Genomic DNA, 21600 nt, shown 5'->3' with positions numbered 1-21600 from the left:
ACCACCACGAAATTGAAAACACCTCTCAGCCATAAAACACGTAATAAAAACACCTCACAGCAACGAAATTAAAAACACCTCACCACCAAGTAATTCAAAACACCTCACCACCACGTAATTAAAAACACCTCACCAAGTAATTCAAAACACCTCACCACCACATAATTCAAAACAACTCATCACCAACTAATTCAAAGCACCTCACCACCACGTAGTTAAAAACACCTCACCACCACGTAATTATAAATACCTCACCACCACGTAATTCAAAACACCTCACCACCACGTAATTCAAAACACCTCACCACCATGTCATTTAAAAACACCTCACCACCACATAATTCATAATACTTCACCACCACGTGATTCAAAACCACCACCACGTTATTAAAAACACTTCACAACCACGGAAACAAACGTTTGAGGGAGTCGTTAAGTGACAACACAGACACTGCCCAGATGTGTAGATATCTATCTATAATTCCAGTAATCTCTGTGTGTATGTGTGTGTGTGTGTGTGTGTGTGTGTGTGTGTGTGTGTGTGTGTGTGTGTGTGTGTGTGTGTGTGTGTGTGTGTGTGTGTTTGTCTGTGACCGCTGTTTCTCGACAACTACCGGTCCGATATACTTGAAACTTGCCAGGTATATTGCTGGGGACCCGAGGATGTGCCTTTTCAAGGTTTGAAATTAATCGGACAAGTGGTTCCCAAGGTATGGTCACCGTACTCGCAAGCCGTTCGCTTTGGCTTTGCGAATGGACCAAACCATTTCATGTAAATAGAGGGGGGGGGGGAGGGTTCTACCGTACTCGCAAGCCGTTCGCTTTGGCTTTGCGAATGGACCAAACCATTTCATGTAAATAGAGGGGGGGGGGTTCTGTGGTCGTTACTGCCACGTGGTTTCAAAGTTTTTTTTTGTTGTTGTTGTTTGCACGCATGTTTTTTTGCACCCACGTACGGGCACGCCCTAGTATAGATAAATGACTGTACTTGAGTTGCTGTTTTGTCATGGTTTAAACCAATCATAATTCAAACAATTATTGTGCACAAATGTATTTGTAATATACGTGATATCACATTTTATAAACAATTGAAGTTGAAAAAAAAAAAATTCCCAAAAAAAAAAAAAACAAATTGGAAAAATTTTCAACAGAATACCCTTAGGACATACCGATGGGAGAGATATGTGCATACCAGAAGTTTGGTACGATTTCACAAAAGTTTGAGGGAGTAGTTCAGTGACAACACAAGACAAGACAGACGCTGCACAGATATATATATATATCCGATATATATATCGCTGCACAGCACAGACGCTGCACAGAACCCGGCATCCGATATATATATATAGGCATATATATATATCGGATGCCGGGTTCTTCGATGTACTAAGGGGGGCTTATGCCCCGCTCCCCCTCAAACTCCGGGTCCACTGAGGCCACCGTCCATGACTACTAAACTCGTGATTGACGGATTGCTAAGCAATTCCGATGGCCAATCTCCCAGCCACGCGCCGAAGAGTGTACTTGTCAAATATCCCAAATACCTTAAAGACACGTGACCGGAGAAACCAGGGATTGAACCCTCGCTTTCACACCTTATTCAATTGCGTGCCGAGCGGATTTGCACGGTGTGGAAAGCGGCGTTACCTCACGAGATTTATGGACCTGAATCAAGCCAAATTCGGTCTCGGATGATGCGAGGCCAATGGAGAAAAGACTTATCCGAACAGGTTGGAAAGTAATCAGATGTACAGCCTTTTATTTTGAAGGCACAGTCTTTGTCTTCCCCTCACGGTCCCCATGTGCTGTTTTTGTCTTTCCCTCGCGGTCCCCATGTGCTGTTTTTGTCTTTCCCTCGCGGTCCCCATGTGCTGTTTTTGTCTTTCCCTCGCGGTCCCCATGTGCTGTTTTTGTCTTTCCCTCGCGGTCCCCATGTGCTGTTTTTGTCTTTCCCTCGCGGTCCCCATGTGCTGTTTTTGTCTTTCCCTCGCGGTCCCCATGTGCTGTTTTTGTCTTTCCCTCGCGGTCCCCATGTGCTGTTTTTGTCTTTCCCTCGCGGTCCCCATGTGCTGTTTTTGTCTTTCCCTCGCGGTCCCCATGTGCTGTTTTTGTCTTTCCCTCGCGGTCCCCATGTGCTGTCTTTGTCTTCCCCTCGCGGTCCCCATGTGCTGTCTTTGTCTTTCCCTCGCGGTCCCCATGTGCTGTCTTTGTCTTTCCCTCGCGGTCCCCATGTGCTGTCTTTGTCTTTCCCTCGCGGTCCCCATGTGCTGTCTTTGTCTTTCCCTCGCGGTCCCCATGTGCTGTCTTTGTCTTTCCCTCGTGGTCCCCCTGTGCTGTCTTTGTCTTTCCCTCGTGGTCCCCCTGTGCTGTCTTTGTCTTTCCCTCGTGGTCCCCCTGTGCTGTCTTTGTCTTTCCCTCGCGGTCCCCATGTGCTGTCTTTGTCTTTCCCTCGCGGTCCCCATGTGCTGTCTTTGTCTTTCCCTCGCGGTCCCCATGTGCTGTCTTTGTCTTTCCCTCGTGGTCCCCCTGTACTGTCTTTGTCTTTCCCTCGTGGTCCCCATGTGCTGTTTTTGTCTTTCCCTCGTGGTCACCATGTGCTGTCTTTGTCTTTCCCTCGCGGTCCCCATGTGCTGTTTTTGTCTTTCCCTCGTGGTCCCCATGTGCTGTCTTTGTCTTTCCCTCGTGGTCCCCATGTGCTGTCTTTGTCTTTCCCTCGTGGTCCCCATGTGCTGTCTTTGTCTTTCCCTCGTGGTCCCCATGTGCTGTTTTTGTCCTTTCCCTCGCGGTCCCCATGTGCTGTCTTTCCCTCACGGTTGTCAGCTCTTTCACGAGCCTCGATTCAGTATAGGAAAAAAAGAAAAAAAATGAAAAGAAAAAAAAATAGACAAAAGATACAGCTTATCAAGTCTTACCGACTATAAACCCCACTGGCGCCTTCACACTCACACTCACTCACGGAATAACACTCTGGTTATTGGCGTACCGATGTACGTGCTGGGATTGCCTCGCAATTGGCCACGTGGTCTGGTGTGCGCAATTCGGTCCTCACGTGCAGCCTGGACGAGGTCAGGTCCGAAGGACGAACCGCCGCCTCTAAGTCGGCACGGACGAACTTCAGCGCAGGTTGAACAAGCAAGAGGCGTCAGCCAGATCAGAGCTAGAGATCGGCTAAGAAGCGATGGCGGTCGACGAAACACCAAGGCCAAACACGTGTCGTGGGAGAAGCCAAACTCAAGAGAAGAGGTGTATCCTCGACGAAGGAGAAAAGCAAGAGAATCTTGTCGGTGAGGTGAAATGCAAGTGAGGTCGTGTCGAGGGTGCAGCCAAAAAGCAAGAAGAGTGTCCTCGGCGCTGTGAAATCCAAGAGGCCCAAAATGCACTGGACGGGGGTTTTATCACACCCGCCCATGCCTCGAAAATGTTCCACAGCCTCCCATTGGTTGAGGTTTGCCGCATCCCGGCGACGTGATCCCGCCTCTTCACTGGTCACGTGGGCCTGTGCTTCTGGCCACGCCTTTCTGCACATTAGTAAAGGCTTCCCCCAGCCACACGAAGGCTTGACATCCTACCTACTCAACGCATATTTGGTCTTTGTTACTACACAATGGGAAAGGGCTAATCTTTACATTCAATAAGAAATAACTAACTACTGCAGGCTACATGTTGCCGTGCAATTAACTATAGGGGGTTTGCCTTTATTGCAAAACCGCAACAATATATATATAATTGTGGTCTCGAATGGGGTTTGAGGGCAGGTCTGTAATCGCCTCTGCCTGTCTGTCCATCACGCTATCCCCTCATAAACGGTTGAGCAGGAATTCACCAAACTTGGTAGTTGGGATGACCACGTGGCTAGAAGGTGCAAGAGCAGTGTATTTTTTGGTCCTGCCACATGGGCGGGGTCAAAAGGTCAAATACAAAAAAATGCAATTACTGGCACATTTGAAAACATTTTTAAGGTGAAACTTTGTAGATGTAATCAACATTGGGAGATGCATGAAGTACAGTCACGTGAAAAAGTAAGTACACCCCATGTAAAGTTTTGACTTTTTCAACATATTTCAACATACAGCTATTTGATCTTCATTTCAACATTATTGATAGATAAAGGTGATATAATATAACAAACATCATGAAACATTTACATTTTGTAGTCCATTGTATAATTTAAATAAACATAAATGCAAATTTCACATGTGGAAAAAGTAAGTACACCCTTGGCTCTAATAGGTGGCATTGCCCCCTTTGGCAGAAACAACCTCAAGTAGGCGTTTCTTATAACTGTCTACCAGTCTCTGACATCGACTGGGAGAAATTTTTGCCCACTCCTCCATGCAGAATTCATTCAGCTGTGCGATGTTTGAGGGGTTTCTTGCATGCACAGCTCGTTTCAAATCCCCCCACAACATCTCGATGGGATTTAGATCCGGGCTTTGACTTGGCCATTTCAGAACCATCCATTTCTTTCTTTTCAGCCATTCCTTGGTGGATTTACTGGTGTGTTTAGGGTCATTGTCATGTTGCAAGGTCCAGCTTCGGTTGAGCTTCAACTTTCCGACAGATGGCCTCACATTATCCTCAAGCACCCTCTGGTACAATGAAGAATTCATAGTGGATTCTATGATGGTGAGCTGCCCAGGCACTGATGCAGCAAAGCTGCCCCAAACCATAATATTTCCACCACCATCCTTTACAGTTGGTATCAGGTTCTTGTGGTCAAATGCTGTCTTTGGTTTTCGCCAAACATGTCTTCTGGTACTGTGGCCAAATAGCTCTATCTTTGACTCATCTGTCCAGAGCACATTGTTGCAGAAGTGCTGGTCTTTGCCTCGGTGTTCATTGGCAAACTTTAGTCTTACCCTGATGTTCTTTCTGGACAGCAAAAGTGTCCTCCTCGCACACCTCCCATGTAGATCACATTTGTGCAGCCTCTTTCTAATTGTAGACTCGTGCCATTTGCCATCAACAGTGGCAAGAGCTACCTGTAGGTCCCGTGATGACATTCTGGGGTTCTTAGAGACTTCTTTAGTTAGCCGCTTCTTAGCGGCCTGGCCTGAACAAGTTGGCGGTTGTTTGGAATCTTCTCCACTTGTAGATGATCTTCCGGACAGTCCAATGATTGATTTCAAATTGTTCGGAGATCTTTTTAAATCCCTTCCCAGACTCGTAGGCATCTATAACCTTCTTTCTGAAGGCCTCAGAGAGCTCTTTTGATCTAGGCATGGTGACGCCGCACACTTCAACAACAAAAAGCAAACCAAACTAAATGTCTGAGGATTAAATAAGACAGGTTCCTCCAAGATCCTCTCCAACGTTGTTCTAATCATTTGCACCTGAGCTGGTGCACCTGATTCTAATTTTAGGTATTTGAAGTAGGGATAAATGTCGGGGTGTACTTACTTTTTCCACATGCGAAATTTGCATTTATGTTTATTTAAATTATACAATGGACTACAAAATGTAAATGGTTCATGATATTTGTTATATTATATCACCTTTATATATCAATATTGTTGAAATGAAGATCAAATAGCTGTATGTTGAAATATGTTGAAAAAGTCAAAACTTTGCATGGGGTGTACGTACTTTTTCACGTGACTGTGTGACAATTTTTTGAATTTTACCCCCGGTTTACGCCCCAAGGTCACAGGTGGCTTAAGGTCGCAGGGGCCAAAACAGAAGATTTTTTTTTAACTCAAAATTTGATATTGGGTCATTCCTGGTGGAACGTTTTGCCATCTTTCAAATTAGCTTTAGGTGGGAAGCGTGGGGATTTGCGATGGCGTTCCATCGACTTCGCTCTTGTTATTACTGTCATGAACTTTTGACCCAAACCATTTTATACACGATCAAGCTATTTTAATCTGTCGGTGTACGTGTTTATTGTGCTGCGAAAGACCAAGTTCAAGAATCGAGGATATGGAAAATGTAGTCTCGGTATTTGGGGTTTTAACTTTTTGATTATACATTTTTGAAGAGAAAGTTAATAAAGAAAATGTGTAATGATGTCATCATGATGTATGTACAACTTTAACCTGTTTTTATTTATTTCTTTCAAAATGGAGCTGGCAGTAGAAAGTCTTCTTGGTGAAATAAATATTCGTGTGGATGAGCTTGCTGGCTCAAACGGTACAATGCTTCCTCCATTCTTGTTTCTGTGACGTGTATTCACAGGTCGTGCACTCTCGTGTCCGCCGGAAAAGGAAGTTTACTCCATCCACCGATGAGCATAACTGTTTTGTCATATTATTTGCAGGCAACGACTCGTACGTGGATGGTCTTGTTAATTTTGAGAAGCTTCGAATGATTGCCAAGGAGGTGCGTGGCGTTGGGCGCCTGGCGGCGGCAACTCAGGAACCGTTCATGTTTCGGCAACGGTGAGCTCGTTTCGACCGCCGCCACTCGGCACTTCTTTCAAAGCACAATTGTGTTCGCCATTTTTACTTTTTATCAGGGTTTTATTTGCCGCCGCCACTCGGCACTTCTTTCAAAGCACAATTGTGTTCGCCATTTTTACTTTTTATCAGGGTTTTATTTGCTGCCCTGTTGTACACTTTGGCTTTGTCTTCATTGACCTGGAACATCCGTGGGCCCGAACCAAGCTAAAGCAGAGCTATGCTCTGAGTTTCAAGGTGAAAAGGAAAATGCTACGGTTTAAGGCATCACTCCGCAGTTTGTGCATCTGACGTTGAAATGTATGCTCTTTTTGCACAGGCTTACATGCAGGCCTTTGTGGAGGACAAGTGCACTCTCAGAATCTTATGAGGCCTTGATGGGATATTGGTACAACCTGCATTGAAAACGAGCTCCATTGCTTTGCATTGCACGGCTACAAAGTCAACTCGATGATTATCACATGGTGTCATCGGGGATGTATTGATGCAACTGCAAGGGTCCCAAACCCGAAAGGCGGTCTGTATTCGTAGACTTCCGCAGCCAGATCTTTATTCTTCGGGATGCACCGAAACTTACTGGCGTTGTGGCCAAAATGCAAGGAGCTGTCTTACCGTCTGGGTAAAATGCAGGATGTGTCTGAGATAGCTTAGAGAGTATGTGGCTTGGCCTGTTTTCACCAGGACAGACATGCACTTTACTTCCTATCTGTCTGATTCTGCTTGAATTCAATCCAAACAGTTCAATCTTGGTTTCATCAGACCACAGAATCTTGTTTCTCACAGTCTGAGAGTCCTTTAGGTGCTTTTTTGCAAACTCCAAGCGAGCCTTCATGTGTCTTTCACTGAGGAGAGGCTTCCGTCTGGCCACCGTGCCATAAAGCCCAGATCGGTGGAGTGTTGCAGTGATGGTTGTCCTTCTGGAAGTTTCTCCCATCTCCACACAGGATCTGGAGCTCAGCCAGAGTGACCATCAGGTTCTTGGTCACCTCTCTTACCAAGGCTCTTCTCCCCCGATTGCTCAGTGTGGCCGGGTGGCCAGCTCTAGGAAGAGTCCTGGTTGTTCCAAACTTCTTCCATTTAAGAATTATGGAGGCCACTGTGCTCTTGGGAACCTTCAATGCAGCAGAGATTTTTTTGTAGGCTTCCCCAAATCTGTGCCTCGACACAATCCTGTCTCTGAGCTCTGCAGGCAGTTCCTTCGACCTCATGGCATATATATATATACTAGCCGAAAGCACCCGGCGTTGCCCGGGTTCTTTTTGAATGAATTTACTACTATAATTCAGCTTTTACTCGCGGCCGGAGAAGATTGACTACGATAATTCAGCTCAGCTTTTAATTGCGAAATGGGCCCAGCCCGGCCGAAGCGGCCTCAACCGGCCTCGCCACCTAGCCTATAACCTTCGTTTCCGTCCCGACATTTTTGGTTCTTTTTGAATGAATTTACTACTATAATTCAGCTTTTTCTCGCGGCCATAGAAGATTGACTACAATAATTCAGCTCAGCTTTTAATTGTGAAATGTGCCCAGCCCGGCCGAAGTGGGCCTCGACCGGCCTCGCCACCTAGCCTCTAACTTTCCCGGGGCCCGTCCCGACATTTTTTGTTTTGGAGGTTTCCTCCTATCTTTCACCGTTCAGGAGATTAGCGCGTGCAGACAAACAAACAAACAAACAAACAAAAACTTTCTTTTATATATATATATATATATATATATATATATAAGATGTGTGTTTGTGTGTGACCTCTTCTATGATCTCCAGACCCTGCAGAGTAAAAGTAAATGTTTTTAACCAATCATGATTATGTTTTTATGAAAGTTAATTTCCTTTCACCTATCTGGACTGTTTTCCTGCCTTTTTGACTTTCTGCTTATTATTCTTTCTTTTTTTCCTTCTTTACTTGGTCTTTCTTTGACCCTTCCTTGCACCATTGCACATCAGGAAGGGAAAGTGGAAACGGCTGGGGTGAGTGGGCTTTCCAGCACAGTTGCCTCCATTCTGGCATTTCACGATGCCATCCAGTGCCATCTCTGCACAGACAAATCGAGAAAGCATCTCAAAATACAAAGCCTGTCAGCATCCACTTTGCTTGACTAAATTAATACGAAAAACTTGACTTGACATCCACTCAAATGAAACTTGACGAAAATAGCAACCAAGAAAAAAAGTGTAGAAGTTATTACGTCATGTTTTCCATTTTTTCATAATAAAGGTTATTTTCATAATTTCATGACAGAAGCTCAAATGTTAACAGTTTTTGCCTGGACAGACACACCGAAGCTCAAATGGTAATAGTTATGTCCTGGACAGACACACCGAAGCTGAAATGATAAATAAATAAAGAAACACCTAAGTGAAAGAAAAAAAAACCGGTCGTCTCTTGCTGCTGTGCGGCGGCGGGGCTAATAATGCCGATTTGTACTCGCTATGACTTTTCCCTTTGACATTTTGACCCAATTATTACGTAGTCTTCTCCAAATTTTCAACAAAGCTTTATTATGAGAGTATAAAGACAAAAACTGAAATGGTAAAAATTTAGGCCCTGGACAGACAGACAGACAGACAGACACACAGAAGCAATTGCAAAACCTCGTCTCCCGTTGCATGGTCAGACAGTCTAATAATGAGTTTGGGATTGTGAACAAGCGAGGTCGTTTTCTTTATCTCATAATTTTCCTTTTCTTTGTGATCCGGCGTCATCCGAATATGCATAAGACACGTCTGAAAGAACTTAGTTGATCACTTAAATAATTTTCTGGATCCTTAAATAAAAGTAAAGGGCTTTGGGATTTTGCAATTAATTTCCTGCTTTTTTTTCATTTCCCTTGACCAATAATCAAGCTTCTCTTCGCACACCCTGGGCAGGACCTAACCGTGTTTTGTGTCGCATGCACGTGTGCAGGTCTTTGAGTCAAGGCAGTGCGGGCGTTGGCTCGTTGGACCCCGCACTTGGCGGCGGGCACAAGAAACGGCATCGGCGCTCCTCCTTCCTCAATCCCAAGAAGCTCTACGAGGAGGCGCTGATGGCCCGCCGTGTACGCCAATACTTGGCCGGACTTTCTGTGGAGCGTGATGAAGATCAGCTGCTTTCGCTTTCACTGAAGTGCGAGGTCGCAGCGAATACACGTAAGAAAATAATATTGCTATTTGATGTTGTCGATGTTTATTGGTGGTTGATGGAGTACGGTTTACGGCACCAACATGAACATCGTCACTAGACTCGGTGGCATAACGGTTAAAACGTCCGTTCCGGGTCTGAGAGGTCCGTCCGTTCCGGGTTCGAACCCCGGCCGAGACGTACCAAGGAGTTTTAAAATGGTACGTGCTGCTTATTTGCTTAGCACTCAGGCTTTGAAAAGGAATGCGTACGCACAAACAACTCTAGGTTGACAACCATTGCACATGTGTTATTGGTTTAATGGCCTCCTGTGTCAAAGTTCCTCTTGAGGGAGGGAATTCACATTATTTCAAGGTTCTGATAAAATGGTTAGAAAATATTTTGTTTATATTTAACTTTGCACAGAGAGGGAGAGCTGCTTTTCGAAGTCATACGTACGTACATCATTTCATGTTGTGGGGAGAGTTGGGGAAGGGGAGGATTGTTTTGAATGTTTTACACATTTATTTATTATCCTCGCCAGAAGACTGGGTATTGCATTTGTTGTTGTTTGTTGCTCGGCAAAAAATATATATTTTTGACTTATGTTGATCACTCCTGTGTGTGTGTGTGTGTGTGTGTGTGTGTGTGTGTGTGTGTGTGTGTGTGTGTGTGTGTGTGTGTGTGTGTGTGTGTGTGTGTGTGTGTGTGTGTGTGTGTGTGTGTGTGTGTGTGTCCGTCCGTCCGTGTGTGTGTGTGTGTGTGTGTGTGTGTGTGTCCGTCCGTCCGTGTCCGTCCGCTCACTTACACTTTCTTACAGGTCACAATTTTAAACCGACCTTCACGAAACTTCACCAAATGGTAGAGTTCGTGGTCCGACAAAATCCTATTTATTTTTGAGGGTCAAATGGTCAAAAGCTCAACATAGGCCAAAGGTCAACCACTTTTTTCGAATTTCTAAAATCCTCAATTTTCATCCGATTGACTTGAGATTTGAATCGGATTAACATATCAGCGAAATGAATTCAACCACCAACTATTTTTGAGATCAACATCGGCCAAAAGGTCAACATAGGCCAAAAGGTCAAGAACCTTTTCAAATTTCTAAAATCCTCAATTTTCATCCTATTCACTTGAAATTTAAATAGGATTTTACATCAGTTAACTGAATTCAACCACCAACTATTTTTGAGATCAGCATAGGCCAAAAGGTCAACGTAGGCCAAAGGTCAACAACCACTGCAAATTTCTAAAATCCTCAATTTTCATCCGATTGACTTGAAATTTAAATAGGATTTTCATTTCAGCGAACTGAATTCCACCACCAACTATTTTGAGATCAACGTAGGTCACAAGGTCAACATAGGCCAAAGGTCAACCACTTTTCTTCAAATTTCTAAAATCCTCAATTTTCATCCAATTGATTTGAAATTTGAATGGGATTTTCATATCAGTTAACTGAATTCAACCAACAACTATATATTGGGGTCAACTATGGTCACAAGGTCAACATAGGCCTAAGATCAACCACTTATTTCAAATTTCTAAAATCCTCACTTTTCATCCGATTGACTTGAAATCTGAATATGATTTGCATTTCAGCGAACTGAAACCAACCACCAACTATTTTTGAGGTCAACTTCAACTCGGCTAATTTGTAAAATTGTCAATTTTCATCAGATTAACTTAAAATTTGAAGACTATTTGCATATCAGGTCACATAATTCAACCACCAATTCTTTGTGAGGTCAAAATGATTCTCTACTGGATGACATTCTACTTTGTTCTCTTTTGCCAAGTTTTTCTCTATGAGTGATTTTTCATCTGTCTGTTTGTCTGTCTTCGCAGAACGTGAGTGTGCTTTTCTCTGTAGCAGTTAATCCGACTGACACAAAATTTTCACCACATGAGTGCTTCCTCCTGCAGATTTTTTAAATGGTGATTATGATGTCATAGGTCACATGGTATGGGTGCCATCTTAGAAAAACTGAAAACTTTGCACTTGAAAATTAATGATTTGTCAGAAAATCAGTCAGAAAAATTGAAAACATCTCCAAAATCGCTCCATGGAAGAAATTGAAACATGTCTCATTGTCAAGTACTCCCCATGGGGAACAACATATATTCATGATGATGGCATCGGTGCCTTCATTATGATGTCGTAATTAGACAAGTAGAATGCTTGATCCGATCAGTTTGAAATTTCTTTAGCGTGATTTACATGAGCATTGTATGTAAGAATTAAATTGATGACTTCATCTTCAGCCATATTGGATTGAAAATTAAAACCTTCAAAAATCTTATTCTCCAGAAGAGCTTACTATATCGATGCGAAACTCCACTCACATGATCTTCTAGCCTTGGGAAATGAAGTTTGATAACGATTTCGTCATTGGTCACATTGTCTGGCAGCCATATTGGATTTTATGCAAAAACTGCATGAATTAAATTGTTTTTCTCTGAAACATATTGTTTGACAACCATATTGGATTTAAGGACTATTTTAAAAATATTGTTTTTCTGAAAACTCTTACCCTATCGATGCGAAGTTTTACAAATACAATCTCACACCATTGCTGCATATAGTGTGAAGATGGTGACATCATAGGTCATGTGTTTTGCCACAGAGTGATGACATGCGTCTAGTGCAATGGCCTCGACACTTCATCCTTACTTTGATTAGTGAGGGAACCAACATGGATGGTAATCTTTTTTTTTTAAATTATATTTGGACACTTGGGAAACTGTAGCTAAATGCAGAGGCACATGGCGACATTAATTTTATGGGCTGGAATAAACCATCATGATGACCAGTGGTTGGAGCAGCTGCGCAACAGATGCTGTCGCCACAAACATCATCATCCCACAACTACAGGAGACTTCAGATGTTGCACCTGTGGTAGACACTGTCGCTCCTAAATTGGCCTGTACAGTCACCAAAGGAAGTGTAACACATGACTGACCTCACCAAGAAGTGCTGCATATCCACCATCTTACACATATGAACGGATGCCATTGATGGCGTGTGGTTTCGCAGCCATCTTGGACATAAAAATGAACCTTATCCGAAACAAACACGAAACAAACACCATACAAAATACACCACGCAAACATGTCCTGGTGAGGGTCTGCAATTTTCATTGTATTGCATTATATTTTCGTTGTATTGTATTTTCATGGTATTGAATTATATTTTAATGGTATTGTATTATATTTTCGTTGTATTGTATTATATTTTCGTTGTATTGTATTTTCATGGTATTGAATTATATTTTAATGGTATTGTATTATATTTTCGTTGTATTGTATTATATTTTCGTTGTATTGTATTTTCATGGTATTGAATTATATTTTAATGGTATTGTATTATATTTTCGTTGTATTGTATTTTCATGGTATTGAATTATATTTTAATGGTATTGTATTATATTTTCATTGTATTGTATTATATTTTCGTTGTATTGTATTTTCATGGTATTGAATTATATTTTAATGGTATTGTATTATATTTTCATTGTATTGTATTATATTTTCATTGTATTGAATAAGAGTGCACTGTAACTCAGATAAAATAGCTTGAATCAGTGTCATGAAACCTTTTATTTTGTTTCATTGGGTGGAGGATTTGGCAGCCTGCTACTTGGTGAAATTCCAGGCAAGCAAAGCAACCTCTGTAGTTGTTGTAGACTACGGAATGGCAGCTACAACTCGTGACTACGGGTGTTGCGTCCCGTCCTTTCTTCCTTTCCCATAGTGCCTCGGATCACTGAGAAGAAGACACTGAAGGCAATGGATTCGCTCAGCGGAACAATGTCTGCGAAGCAGCAAACTTTACCCACGGTCACGTTGCACCCGTCCGGCCGTCGGGTGCCACTCAACTCTCTGCCTCCGTTTGGTATGCTTTTCACACTTCCCGTCCTCCTTTGGTTTATGGATGACCTCTCACTCTTATGCTAGAATCCACACGTTGCTTTGTATTGTACAGAGTTATTGCAGGGGTCGATCTGAACGCGAGGCGCTGCTTGTGTTTTTACAGCTTAGCCCTTAGGGCAAAGCTGTCGAGAACAGCGTTTGTCCTTCTGTATGTATGTCCCCTCAAACGTATACCAATCAGAGCTGAGGATCTGGTCACATGACAGGGTGATGTGATTACGTCTGATGTCATTACGGCTGTACGGTGGCTGAGTCTCCACACACCGCCATTTTGATTTATATGCCGTTCATGCCAAACATATCGTCAAACCTGTCATATATCACAATCGCCATGCTCTACCTTTACATTTTTCATTCAGTGTGAAACGCAAACAAACCGATTGTTAAAATGACCATCAAATATCAAAAGCATCGGCGTTTCGTCTCTTCCAACAAAACGGTACGTACCCAACCCTTGTGGGGTATAATCTAGATTACAGTAGATCTTCCCTCCGTTCTGTAAGTCAAACTTACCTCATGGATGTCTGGATTCCTCCAAATTTCTTTGTTTAATGTCATAAACAGCATTAGCGACTGTTTAAATAGCTAATCATGTGTGTTTGTGGTTTATAATATTTTACAAGCCCGGCTACGCCGCTGTTTGACTTTCGGTCTTGTTTAAAAGAAATATATCTTCCTGATGACTTTTGAGACAGTTACTTTTGAATTTTCTTAACTACCCTGTGATAGCATAGAGCGATGCAAAATCAACTCTGAGATGGGTTGCGATCTTGACCCGGCTACAAACTGTCATCCTGGCGTTTCACATGCAGTGTGAGGCATCATTGTGTTTTTCCCGATCAAATAGTCAGGTTCACTATGTTTTTTCGTTCAAAATCATGGTAGATTAGCAAACCTATACATTTTTGGAAACGTTATTACATGGAAAATCTGAAAATCAATGTTTACATTTGCCAATTCCGACCAATTCCATTCGACCAATTCGACCAATCGACCAATTCCATTCGACCAATTCGACCATTCGCTTCGATCGACCATTCGACCAATTCGATCGATTCGATTCGATTCATCGAATTCGATTCGATCGACCATTCGACCAATTCGATTTGCCAATCAATTTGACCGACCTTTGCTTGTGTGGAACGGACTGTGAAAACGATGCGGACTATATTGTCGGATACGACACACAGGACAGTGATGACGAACTCTAAATGGCATATTCTGTAATCGTGTATGTTTGATGCCATTGACTGCCTGTGTATATTTTGTCATTGACTGCCTGTGTAGATGTGAAGTTATACTGACTGCATGTGTATATATGATTTTGCTGACTGCCTGTGTATGTTTGGTGATATGAATTATTGTGACACATTTTGATGTTATTCTAATATTAAATTAGAATGATGCCTGTACAAATTGATAACATGTATTTGATTATGCAACTTATCGCGAATATAAAGACAGTATTTTGCAATTCAAAACCTTTGATTCGTGTCTTACCATTCCCCATAGCACTAATTTGATACTTTCATTGGATTCCTTGTCCCTGAAAATATAGGTTTAGTATATTTTTAAAAAGTTTTTAGGGTAATTAGAGGCAGAAATAGAACAAAATATGTATTTTACAGTGGCCATTTTGAAAATCAAAAATGGCCGCCATACAGGTATCTCTCCAAATGTAAACATTGATTTTTAGTTTCCTTATGCTATAACCTTTCCAAAAATGTATAGGTTTGCATCTACCATGATTTTGAACGAAATATAATTTATTGACATAGTGAACCTGACTAAAATTGCAAATTCCTGCTCAGACAACCTTGCCTATAGGGGGCACTGTGTCAGCGGCATTGCCACGTCCCTGCTAGAACTGACGTTAATTCTCAGCCACAATGCTCTATATGAACGATGACAACTACCCTGCCAACATCATTTTTACATTGTCACTTGCAAATCATTCCTTAATGGTGAACCTTGGTAATTATTTATTTAATTGTCCGATTTAATTTTTGCTGTACATTCAACTCACCGATACAGGTGTGTTTTCTCTGCCTTGATAAGGCCGGTACCACGACAAACCCGATACCCACTGGTTGTGCGCAAATATCACCAAGCCAGCAGTGTTGAAGTGTAGTCTTGTCGAACTGCATCGCACGCTTTTTCCTCATACCCCCTCAAATAGAAGAGGAGACAACCGGACAATGCTGAGTGAGCATCCTGTAAAGGTTGACGGACCCCTGGACAACTTTGGGCAAGCGGAAACGCCGTTAGGGAAGCAGGCTGCACGCTTGCTGTATTTCGTTACAAACATGTCACGTGACTTTTTGATAACCCAGACGTTCAATTTGGTGTCCGACCGCTTGTTCAATTTTAACAATTTAAAACGATTACTGCATTATCACAACTGGTGACATTGATTACATTGCCTTATGTGCCGCACTCCAACGTTCCGATCAGTCATTGAATGAGTAATATTTATCAGCTTCCGCTGGATTTTTTTTTCCCTGCTGGAGCGGCTAACCCCCGCTCTGGCAGGGAAAATGGCCTTAAAATGCCTGTTGTATATGCACACAATCTGCCTTTAGGGACTGAGACATAATACACATGTCGATGCAAACTTGCTAATACAACAACAACAACAACAACAGGCATTTTAAGGCCATTTTCCCTGCTAGAGCGGGGGTTAGCCTTGCGGTCCCCATGACGATCTTCTCCATTTTGCCCTATTTTCTGCATCTCTCCTTGTTAACCCCCTTGCCCGCATTTCTTCTTCGACCATCTTTAGCCAAGTCTTTCTCGGTCTTTCCCGTCCTCCACTTCCTTCTACATTCATTTCCATCACTCTTCTCAACCAGTCACTTTCATCCTTCCTCAACACATGACCAAACCATCTCGACCTGTTTCTCTTCACAGAATCAATCACAGGCTCTATCCCCATCATCTTTCGCAATTCATCATTTGTCTTCCTCTCTCTCAACGATACTCCACACATCCACCGAACCATTCGCATTTCCACCCTTTCCAGCCTTCGTTGCTGCTCTACGTTCATTACCCATGTCTCGCTCCCATAAATCATAACACTTCTCACACATGCAGCATACACCTTTCCCTTCAACTTCAACGACACTCCCCTCCTCGTCAGCACACCACTCAGTTCTCGAAACTTCTTCCATGCACATCTCACTCTAGCAACCATTGCCGAGTCTGATCCACCTTCTCCATTCAACATGTCTCCTAGGTAGCAAAATGCTTTCACACCTTCTAGCTTCATGCCATCTCCAAGATCCAACTCAACATTTCCTTCATCTGCAGCTCCCTCTGTGCACACCTTACATTTGAATGTAGCTGCCACACTGGTTAATGACCCTCTCAGACCACTACATTTTTGATGAACCCACTCAGCGCACATTGTACATTGAATGGAATTCACTCCGACACCCTTCCTGCACACAGCACACGGCCACTTCCCAGTTCTTTCCACCTCACCACATGCTTTACCACTTGTCATCACCTTGGTCTTACAAAAAAAACTTGCTAATAGTCACGCAGAATTTTTAAAAGTATAATCAAATATTTAGTTTGTTCGGCCAAGAGGACGTACAAGGAAATAGGCGACCATACATCATATTAAAGGGATTATAATGGGGAACATGGCTTCACACGTAAACATCTGCTCGTACTTCGGTTCCGTTGCGTTCCGTGTTTCCGAGGCAGTAAGTGATGTACCTTTTGACTTGACCCCTTGCGTATTTCTCCAAAATAACCTCATAGAGTGGATCCTGTTGTCCGGCCATTCGTCTGTACGTACGTACGTACGTATGTATGTATGTATGTATGTATGTATGTATGTATGTATGTATGTGCATGCGTATGTCCGTTAACATTTGACTAAACCGTCTCGTCACAAACTACCTGACTATTATGGACCAAATTTGGTATGATGCATCAGGACAGCAAGCTCTAATGGGTTCTGCTTCCCATCTGGATGTGCCCCCTATAAGGGTGGGTAAAAGGGATATTTGCCCCAAATATTGGTATTTCATTCAAAAATCTTCTTCTCAGAAACCACCAGACAGATCCAGACCAAACTTGCCACAAGGGACCATGCCCTCACCTTAAGTTGTGTTCCTCATGGTCGTTTCTCCCCCCCCAGATAGGGGGCCAGAGCCCCCTCCCAAATCCCTCATTTTCACTAAAACATCTTCTCCACAACTACCTGAGCGATACAGACCAAATTTGGTACAATGCATGAGGACAGTAAGGTATCATCAGGTTGTGCTCACCACCTGGATCTGCCCCCGTTAAGAGGCTGAAAAGGGCCATTTCACCTCAAAGTAAAAAAACCACCTTTAGAGGCCATTTTTCCCCGCAAGCGGGGGTTGGCCTTTTTCGGGGACCGTGGTTGTTGTTGTTTTTCGCTCCCCTTTTTGAAGCAATGTTTTACGGCCGGATGCCCTTCCTGACGCCAACCCTTTTTGCCGCCTTTAACGACAAACAGGGAATTACCAGTGAACTGGTACTCAATTAGCCGACCTCGGAAGGATGACAGGCTGAGTCAACCCCCCTGGCGTTAATTCAGCGATCGACCGAGATTCAAACCCAGGATCCGTGGATCCTAAGCCGGCACCCGAGCCGCTAGCCCAACACCAAAGTGAAGTAAATTATTTTAAAATCTCAGAAAGCGTGGGGAAATGTCTGTCAGTTCCCCATGGGGCTATTGTTTAATCTCTTGTACATCCATATGTAGCTTGTGAATTTTTGTGGATGAAATATAATCCAAATGGTTCCATTTTTCCGATATGTCGAACCAAACTGTAATTGTCTTACTTTCTTGCAAACCTTTCATCCAGTTATTTTAATTAACTCTACTCCTACCACCATACTGCTCTGCTACTCTGTTTAATTACCACTACACCTCTTCATCCTGAAGCTCACGACCCGTTGCTCCGTGGCCTTTGCCCACATCCTCTCCCATATCACGTGGCAGGCATGACGTCTCCACAGTCTCTGCAGAAAATCCTCTCTTTGGCAGAACGTGGTGGTTCAGAGAAGTTGAAGCCAAAGTCTGACGATTCGTTGTCCATCACCTCCTCACAGTCCGACCCATCTGCTTCACCTCAGCATTCTCCTCTTCGAGGTTGGTGTACTATCTTGTCGAAGGTGTAATCTGTGCACAAGCCTTCGCTGCTTATTGTGAAACGAATGCATCTTGCGGTAACTAAACGTAACAGGTTTAAATTTGCCATAACATGTAAAGCAAGTACCTGTACAGTGTACACTGCCTCTGCACCGTCCTGTTGGACTGTGTGTATGTTCCTAATTGTTATTTTAGCTCTTTCACGAGCCTCGATTCTGTATACAAAAAAACTAAAAAAACTACTACTGCTGTTAATTAGCTTTTGTATCACAAATTACCGTCAATTAATTCCACCTTCTATGTATGTTTCTGGTGCGTGTATGCATATACTAGTACACGTGTATATAATTAATAGGTATATGTGCCCAGCCCAGGAATTGAACCCAGTTCGTCAGGTGAACCGTACCAGTGCTCTGCCATCTGAGCTACCTGGGCGACACCCACCGAGGATGTAATTCTCCCACGTGTAGAAATGGCTCTCTTTTTCTGGGGACTGAACTTTCTTTCTTTCTTCCTTTCCATTACTTACGCTTACCTAAAATGGGGTGACGGAACTTAAAAAGTTATATTCTTCTACGATGGTACACCTATGCAATGCCTTCAGGAAGTATTCACATCCCTTGACGTTTTTCACATTTTGTTGTGTTACAGCCTGAATTTAAAATGGATTGAATTGAGATTTTTTGTCAGTGATTGACACATAACACCGCATAATGTCGAAATGGAATTTTTTGGGGAATTTTTTTACAAAATAGTTGAAAATGAAAAACAGAAATGTCTCATTTAACACAAGTATTCAACACCCTGAGTCAATACTTGAGTGTCATAGCAAAGGTACTTCATAGAAGCTTCTTTGGCAGTGATTACAGCTTCAAGTCTTCTTGGGTATGTCTGTATCAGCTTTGCACATCTGGATTTGGGGAGTTTCTCCCATTCTTCCTTGCAGATTTGCTCAAGCTCTGTCAAGGTGAATGGGGAGCATTGGTGAACATCAATCTTCATGTCTTTCCACCGATTCTCAATGGGATTCATGTCTGGGCTTTGGCTGAGTCATTCGAGCAAGGACTGAAGTTCTTGTTCTGAAGCCATTCCAGTGTTTCTTTGGCTGTAGCTTTGGGTCATTGTCCTGTTGGAACGTAAATCTTTGCCACAGTTTAAGGTCTTTTGCACTCTGAAGCAGGTTCTCCTCAAGGATTTTGTCTGTATTTGGCTCCATTAATTATTTCCTCTATCCTTACAAGTCTCCCAGTCCCTGCCACTGAAAAGCATTCCCAGAGCATGATCCTGCCACCACCATGCTTTATGGTAGGGATGGCGTTAGATGGGTGAAGAGCTGTGCTCAGTTTCCGCCAGACGTAGCGCTTTACATTCAGGCCAAATGGTTCAATTTTCAACTCGTTCCTTTATCTCAGGAGTGGTTTCCATCTGGCCACTGTCCCATAAAGCCTAGATTTGTGAAGTGCTGCAGAGCATTCACAGTGCCAAACCAGGAAGAGCCTTTCACACAGTACCTCCTGCTTAAAACCTTTAGTTTACGTCAAAATCTGTTAATTTACCTTGTCTTCATTTTTGTCCGACATTTCTTGAAGATCCATTTATTTATTTCTCATATCTCCAAGATGTATTTTTATTTGTGTTTTTGTCCTAAATACGGTTTGAATGATCAGAGACGTATTCACACAAGTTTTAAAGATTATATTGTATCCACATGTTTATAATGTAGCTGTGATTTAGTACTTTATTATAATTTGGATGCAGATGCACTACCATTTGCAATTTATTTTACCTTTACCTGTGTGTACAGTGGTTGCGCGCATGGCACAGACTGGCAGTGCCACCGAGCTGGGGGGTAATGACTCGACGGACAGCAACCATTTGCTGGATGCGACGTTATGTTCACAGTGCCAAACGGGCAACTGTCCACGACACACCAGGTACCTGTTGCCTTGAGTGTTGACTGTTCCGCCCGAAGCATCAGCGTTACCTTTGCACACTTGTCTGCCCTTGTCCGCATAAAAAAATCCACCACGATTTTGCATCCAAACGTGGCAAAATGTAGCGCACACGGAAATGTCATTTTGACGCAATTTGATGACAGATTGTCACCTGTATAGTCACACCTTGAGTTGATTCATTTTAGGAATGCACCTGCAAGTAACCTGAGCTTGTATTCACATAATGATGCAGTTAAAATGCTCTGCATTGATTGGTGTTTTGAAAAATTTCGCCACTTGTCCAATGTGGCCTGTATTTGTTTGCTTGAAGGAGCAGCTGTAAAATACATGGTCTTACATTTCATGATGTGCTAAAACAATGGAATTGTATGATGAACGAAGCAATATGTTGACGATATATGTCAATATGGTGACGATATGTGTCAATATGGTGACTATATGTGTCAATATGGTGACGATATATGTCAATATGGTGACGATATGTGTCAATATGGTGACGATATATGTCAATATGGTGACGATATGTGTCAATATGGTAACGATATGTGTCAATATGGTGACGATGTGTCAATATGGTGACGATATGTGTCAATATGGTGACGATATGTGTCAATATTGTGACTATATGTGTCAATATCGTGACTATGTGTCAATATGGTGATGATATGTGTCAATATGGTGACGATATATGTCAATATGGTGACGATATGTGTCAATATGGTGACGATATATGTCAATATGGTGACGATATGTGTCAATATGGTGACGATGTGTCAATATGGTGACGATATGTGTCAATATGGTGACTATATGTGTCAATATGGTGACTATATGTGTCAATATGGTGACGATATGTGTCATTGTGTCAATATGGTGACAATATGTATCAATATGGTGACTATATGTGTCAATATGGTGACGATATATGTCAATATGGTGACGATATGTGTCAATATGGTGACGATATATGTCAATACGGTGACGATATGTGTCAATATGGTGACTATATGTGTCAATATGGTGACTATATGTATCAATATGGTGACGATATGTGTCAATATGGTGACGATATATGTCAATATGGT

General features: G+C 42.6%; 1 protein-coding gene across 6 annotated transcripts in view; it reads left to right on the top strand.

Moving 5' to 3' along the window:
- Positions 1 to 21600, top strand: part of LOC137427306 (rap guanine nucleotide exchange factor 2) — a 236555-nt gene that overhangs the window by 203314 nt on the left and 11641 nt on the right. For 4 of the 6 annotated variants that reach the window (XM_068116715.2, XM_078778441.1, XM_078778443.1 and 1 more), the window contains 5 exons: positions 6257 to 6377; positions 9299 to 9522; positions 13248 to 13388; positions 18411 to 18560; positions 20365 to 20494. In XM_068116715.2, the coding sequence (XP_067972816.2) occupies positions 6257 to 6377; positions 9299 to 9522; positions 13248 to 13388; positions 18411 to 18560; positions 20365 to 20494 (766 nt within the window). The remainder of the gene's footprint in view (positions 1 to 6256; positions 6378 to 9298; positions 9523 to 13247; positions 13389 to 18410; positions 18561 to 20364; positions 20495 to 21600) is intronic. The other 2 variants (XM_068116716.2, XM_078778442.1) reach the window with 1 other exon arrangement.

This window comes from Myxine glutinosa, chromosome 5 (assembly GCF_964187855.1).
Source record: "Myxine glutinosa chromosome 5, kmMyxGlut1.1, whole genome shotgun sequence".
Taxonomy (NCBI): Eukaryota; Metazoa; Chordata; class Myxini; order Myxiniformes; family Myxinidae; genus Myxine; species Myxine glutinosa.
Note: the sequence above shows the minus strand (reverse complement) of the source record. Positions and strands in the feature narration are given on the sequence as shown.